The sequence below is a fragment of the Ailuropoda melanoleuca genome, chromosome 6 (genome assembly GCF_002007445.2).
Source record: "Ailuropoda melanoleuca isolate Jingjing chromosome 6, ASM200744v2, whole genome shotgun sequence".
In the NCBI taxonomy this organism is placed as follows: Eukaryota; Metazoa; Chordata; class Mammalia; order Carnivora; family Ursidae; genus Ailuropoda; species Ailuropoda melanoleuca.
Window position 1 is genome coordinate 82,410,991 of NC_048223.1, and position 6,419 is coordinate 82,417,409.

Genomic DNA, 6,419 nt, shown 5'->3' on the forward strand with positions numbered 1-6,419 from the left:
CCCGGGTGTTTCAAGCAGAGAGTCTTCCCTAACCCTGGAATGCTGCTGAGTCAGGGCCCCCCCGGAGCACAGGCCTGAGTACCCTGGGCCCTTTGGAATCTCCACCTCAGTCCTTGACTGCCCCGCGTCCTCATCTGCCCTCCCTGACTTCAGCTCTGCGTCCGCATCATTCATCCACTCTCCCTGATCCAAAAAAAGAGAAGAGTTTTCTGAAGGAGTAGAGCCTAAAGGGGCCCGACTGGGTAAGACCCAGGGTTGGCCCCTAAGTAGCAAGGATGAGAGTTCCAGGTATTGGGTGTGTCCTCCTCCCTCCACAAACATATTTGCACACGCGTTCCCTCACTCCCATGCCCACTGCTGGACACGAAGGGGAGCATGTCCATAGGCCCCGGCCACATGTGTGTATTCAAATAGCTTCACTCACCCCGCACCACGGCATACGTGAGCACAAGCAGAGGCACGCACACGTATCTGGATGGAGAGTGCTGCTGTGTACCTTCGGATGAATACGTGGGCATGTCCACGTCTGCACACGTGTGCGCACCCAGGTGCAGGCATGTAAGGTGAACCCTCGCACGGGCCCCGTCCAGGGCTGCTCCAAGGGCCGTCCTGAGCCTGGGAGCATCTGTGCCCCGAGCCCGTGTTGAAGCTGCTGAGGACGGCAGCGGGGCAGGGTGCAGCCTGAGCTCTAACCAGCCCAGGGAGAGCAGTGCACAGCCCTCTCGGGCGCCCTGACGATTTCCATGCCTGAGCCCAAAGCCAAAGGGAGGGGACAGGATGAACTAAAAAGAGATACTTGATATGTCACATGGGTGATGCTTTATGAAGTGTACCCCCACTTTAGAAATGAGGAATTAGGAACCCTGAAAAGGGAAGTAACTTTCCTTTGCCCTCCTAGACCGCCATTGCCAGGATGGGGTGGATCACCTGGCTTCTGATTCCCCAAACAGGGCTCTCCTGGAACCGATCCCTTCCCCCTGCCACTGATCAGGAGCCTTCATGCCCCCCCGCCAGCACCCCGGGGAGGCTGACTGGCTGGGGCATCACCCACATGCGTACCAAGGGGCCCACATGGGGCTGTAGTGAGTGCAGAGATTCGTACATCGGGGCTCTCAGATGCTCCCCTTCCCCCACCCACCACACAGCAACCCTGCAGCCTGGCTTTTAGGCAAAAAGGTCCGATTTTCACACTCTCCGAAACTGCCCCAGCCATCACACTGCCATCTCCTCTGCCAGAGTCATTCCACCCCCCACTGACCCCAGCACACAACGTGGGGTGAAGTAGAAAGAGCAAGTTCCAGCTCTAGTGTCCCAGCAAACACGGTTTAATCCTAACCCTGCATTTGACGGGCCTGTGACTTTGGGCCTCTTCCTTAACCTCCCTGAGCTCCAGGGTCCTCATCTGTAACCACAGACCACAGGATCTCTCCCAGCATACACTGGGAAGTCAGCGCTGCTCTGGAACCAAGTGCCTCCCTTTGGTCCTATCTGGTGCCCTGAGACCCCACAGGGGAGGCCTGGGCGGGGGAGAGGGCTCCAGTTGGAGCACAACGGTCTCAGAGCCCCTGAGCTCGGGCCAGGTGCTGCCATAACCCCAGCCTGACTCTCTTCTTAGTGGAGCTCTTCCCCAACGGCCGAGCTGTCGGGGAGAAGATCTTCAAGACAGGTGGTTTTGAAAAGACGTTTGAGGACGCACAGCAGGTGTGTATGCAGGCGGGGGGACAGATGGCCTCCCCACGCTCTGCAGCTGAGAACGAGGCCCTGCAGCAGCTGGCCACAGCTCAGAACAAGGCTGCTTTCCTGAGCATGACCGACATCAAGACAGAGGGCAAGTTCACCTACCCCACTGGGGAGCCCCTGGTCTATTCCAACTGGGCCCCAGGGGAGCCCAACGACAATGGCGGCTCCGAGGACTGTGTGGAGATCTTTACCAATGGCAAGTGGAATGACAAGAACTGCAGGGAGCAGCGCCTGGTGGTCTGCGAGTTCTGAGCTGCCGGGGAGGGGGCCGCACTCGGCCAGGGAGCCTGCCAGCGAGTGGGGGCCCAGACCTGTGTGCTGCCAATGGCGTCGCCCCTGCTGGCCAGGGCTTGTCCACAGAGCTGTAGGGGGAGGTCAGAAGGCAGGTCCCTGCGGATCGCCTCTCCCAGAGTCAGATGGCTTCACACACGCAAGACCTGTCAGAGGAAGAAGGGGCCAGCGGCTTTCCCAGTTGAGGAATAAAATTGGGTCCCCAAGACCTCCCCGTGGCAAAATCCAGTGGCTCCTCCTCAGATGTCCTCCTCCTCCAACTGTCAGCCATATTTGACCAGCTGACCACGCCCTGCCCTTCCGTCTTCCTCCTCTGGCCTTCCAGAGCGCTCCTGCTGACTTTTGTCTCAGCCTCAGTCAGCCTCGTTGCTCCTCCCTCCTCCCTTCGTGACCACTTAATGGCGCGGTGCTGGCCTCGGCTCTCCCGCCGTTCTCTTCTGGCCTGACTCTCACTCTAGGTGGAACTCATTCCATCCAAGTCTTTGAATTCCTTCTTCTGACAGCTCCCATATGCATATCCCTGTTGGGGGACCTCTCCCTAAAGCCCAGGCTTCTCTAGCCAACGCAAGCTGGAGCCGCGGGGCTGGCAGGCCTCCGTGGTTGCCTCTTGCTTCAAGGCCAGAGCCCAGGAAGTGGCAGAGGACAGGCGGATGACCTGGCAGCAAGCATCTGTCTCCCCCGACTGCGTGGCCCTACATCCAGTAGACTGGGCCTCATCCTTGCACTGCCCAGGATCTCTCTCTCTCTTCGTGTCATATGACTGCCTCTTGGTTCACGGGAGGGAGTTCCATCCACACAACCCTAGCTCCCGCTGAAATCTCAGGCACAGAGGGTGTCCAGCTGTGCTCACGTTTATCCCCAACCCCTCTGGGCCTGGCAGTTCCAGGAATGATCTTTCCCCACCCCACCCCGGAGGTAATCTCGTCAAAGGCTCCTCATGTTACAGCTAAGGAAACCAGGACACAGAGCGAGCAGGGAGTCACACATGGCCCCAGGCTGTATCAGCTGGGCCGCTCAGTTGTGACAAAGGTCATCTGACCTCAGAACTTATGCTTTTAGCCTGTAAATTTTTAGGTCAAAAGCCTCCGTATAAATTTAGTTGATTTTATTGACACAGTACTGCAAAAATATTTTTTTGGTATTTTCTTTTCTTTTTTTTAAATTAAGGTTTTATTTTAATTCCAGTTAGTTAACATACAGTGTTATATTAGTTTCAGGTATAGAATATAATATAGCAATTCAACAGTTCCATACATCACCCTGTGCTCATCATGACAAGTTTGACAAAAAATGTAAATGAGAGATGCCTGGGTGGCTCAGTCAGTTAAGTGTCTGCTTTTGGCTCAGGTCATGATCCCAGGGTCCTGGGGATTGATTTCCGCATGGGGCTGCTGACTTAGTGGGGAGCTTGCTTCTCCTTCTGCCTGCTGCTCCCCCTGCTTGTGCTCTCTCTCTCTCTCTCTCTGAGATTAAAAACAACAACAACAACAACAACAACAAAAAAAAAACCCCAAAAAAATGTAAATGACACCATGCTTAAGAAATTGGAATGACGGGGCATCTGGGTGGCGCAGTCGTTAAGCGTCTGCCTTCGGCTCAGGGCGTGATCCCGGCGTTATGGGATCGAGCCCCACGTCAGGCTCCTCTGCTGGGAGCCTGCTTCTTCCTCTCCCACTCCCCCTGCTTGTGTTCCCTCTCTCACTGGCTGTCTCTGTCAAATAAATAAATAAAATCTTTAAAAAAAAAAAAGAAATTGGAATGACACCTGGGGGAAGCATAGGCTCATTGGAGGGGGCAATACCCTTCTCCTAGACAGAAAGCCTGTCCCTCTCTCCTTTGTTCCCAAAGACCACGAGCTCTGCCCTTTCTGGCCCTTCCTCAATGGGTCCCCCATGCCCTCTGCCCAACACTCCTGCAGCCACATCTCGTACACAGGACAGCAGGCCTGCAAACAAAATTGTCACCTCCCACCAGCATACAGCTCAGGCCCTCTGCCACAATCTTTCTCCTGTTACTAAAAAAATCTCCAATTCCTGGCAGCTTCTGAAATATAAGTCGGTTCCACAGTAAGAGCAAACAAGTCTCCAGCACGGAGGCCCCACCTGGGCACACTCACTGAGGGAGCTTAGAAAGGCCTTTTTGTTTTTAAATCGCAAATAAGAACAACTGAATCGAGCCTTAAGCAAAATAGGAGCATTTCTTCTAAGAACAGAGAGTTCTGAACTGGCCCAAGGAGCCCTGGGAGAGCNCCCAGGCTTCTCTAGCCAACGCAAGCTGGAGCCGCGGGGCTGGCAGGCCTCCGTGGTTGCCTCTTGCTTCAAGGCCAGAGCCCAGGAAGTGGCAGAGGACAGGCGGATGACCTGGCAGCAAGCATCTGTCTCCCCCGACTGCGTGGCCCTACATCCAGTAGACTGGGCCTCATCCTTGCACTGCCCAGGATCTCTCTCTCTCTTCGTGTCATATGACTGCCTCTTGGTTCACGGGAGGGAGTTCCATCCACACAACCCTAGCTCCCGCTGAAATCTCAGGCACAGAGGGTGTCCAGCTGCGCTCACGTTTATCCCCAACCCCTCTCGGGCCTGGCNCCTCCGTGGTTGCCTCTTGCTTCAAGGCCAGAGCCCAGGAAGTGGCAGAGGACAGGCGGATGACCTGGCAGCAAGCATCTGTCTCCCCCGACTGCGTGGCCCTACATCCAGTAGACTGGGCCTCATCCTTGCACTGCCCAGGATCTCTCTCTCTCTTCGTGTCATATGACTGCCTCTTGGTTCACGGGAGGGAGTTCCATCCACACAACCCTAGCTCCCGCTGAAATCTCAGGCACAGAGGGTGTCCAGCTGTGCTCACGTTTATCCCCAACCCCTCTGGGCCTGGCAGTTCCAGGAATGATCTTTCCCCACCCCACCCCGGAGGTAATCTCGTCAAAGGCTCCTCATGTTACAGCTAAGGAAACCAGGACACAGAGCGAGCAGGGAGTCACACATGGCCCCAGGCTGTATCAGCTGGGCCGCTCAGTTGTGACAAAGGTCATCTGACCTCAGAACTTATGCTTTTAGCCTGTAAATTTTTAGGTCAAAAGCCTCCGTATAAATTTAGTTGATTTTATTGACACAGTACTGCAAAAATATTTTTTTGGTATTTTCTTTTCTTTTTTTTAAATTAAGGTTTTATTTTAATTCCAGTTAGTTAACATACAGTGTTATATTAGTTTCAGGTATAGAATATAATATAGCAATTCAACAGTTCCATACATCACCCTGTGCTCATCATGACAAGTTTGACAAAAAATGTAAATGAGAGATGCCTGGGTGGCTCAGTCAGTTAAGTGTCTGCTTTTGGCTCAGGTCATGATCCCAGGGTCCTGGGGATTGATTTCCGCATGGGGCTGCTGACTTAGTGGGGAGCTTGCTTCTCCTTCTGCCTGCTGCTCCCCCTGCTTGTGCTCTCTCTCTCTCTCTCTCTGAGATTAAAAACAACAACAACAACAACAACAACAAAAAAAAAACCCCAAAAAAATGTAAATGACACCATGCTTAAGAAATTGGAATGACGGGGCATCTGGGTGGCGCAGTCGTTAAGCGTCTGCCTTCGGCTCAGGGCGTGATCCCGGCGTTATGGGATCGAGCCCCACGTCAGGCTCCTCTGCTGGGAGCCTGCTTCTTCCTCTCCCACTCCCCCTGCTTGTGTTCCCTCTCTCACTGGCTGTCTCTGTCAAATAAATAAATAAAATCTTTAAAAAAAAAAAAGAAATTGGAATGACACCTGGGGGAAGCATAGGCTCATTGGAGGGGGCAATACCCTTCTCCTAGACAGAAAGCCTGTCCCTCTCTCCTTTGTTCCCAAAGACCACGAGCTCTGCCCTTTCTGGCCCTTCCTCAATGGGTCCCCCATGCCCTCTGCCCAACACTCCTGCAGCCACATCTCGTACACAGGACAGCAGGCCTGCAAACAAAATTGTCACCTCCCACCAGCATACAGCTCAGGCCCTCTGCCACAATCTTTCTCCTGTTACTAAAAAAATCTCCAATTCCTGGCAGCTTCTGAAATATAAGTCAGTTCCACAGTAAGAGCAAACAAGTCTCCNGGGCCTGGCAGTTCCAGGAATGATCTTTCCCCACCCCACCCCGGAGGTAATCTCGTCAAAGGCTCCTCATGTTACAGCTATGGAAACCAGGACACAGAGCGAGCAGGGAGTCACACATGGCCCCAGGCTGTATCAGCTGGGCCGCTCAGTTGTGACAAAGGTCATCTGACCTCAGAACTTATGCTTTTAGCCTGTAAATTTTTAGGTCAAAAGCCTCCGTATAAATTTAGTTGATTTTATTGACACAGTACTGCAAAAATATTTTTTTGGTATTTTCTTTTCTTTTTTTTAAATTAAGGTTTTATTT

At 53.3% G+C, this 6,419-nt stretch overlaps 1 protein-coding gene across 1 annotated transcript in view; it reads left to right on the plus strand.

Moving 5' to 3' along the window:
- The window catches only part of SFTPD (surfactant protein D), an 18,135-nt gene extending 14,859 nt beyond the window's left edge, over positions 1–3,276 (plus strand). The window contains exon 5 of the mRNA XM_034663595.1: positions 1,571–3,276. Within this exon, the coding sequence (XP_034519486.1) occupies positions 1,571–1,992 (422 nt within the window). The 3' untranslated portion in view covers positions 1,993–3,276. The remainder of the gene's footprint in view (positions 1–1,570) is intronic.
- Positions 3,277–6,419: the final 3,143 nt, after the last annotated feature.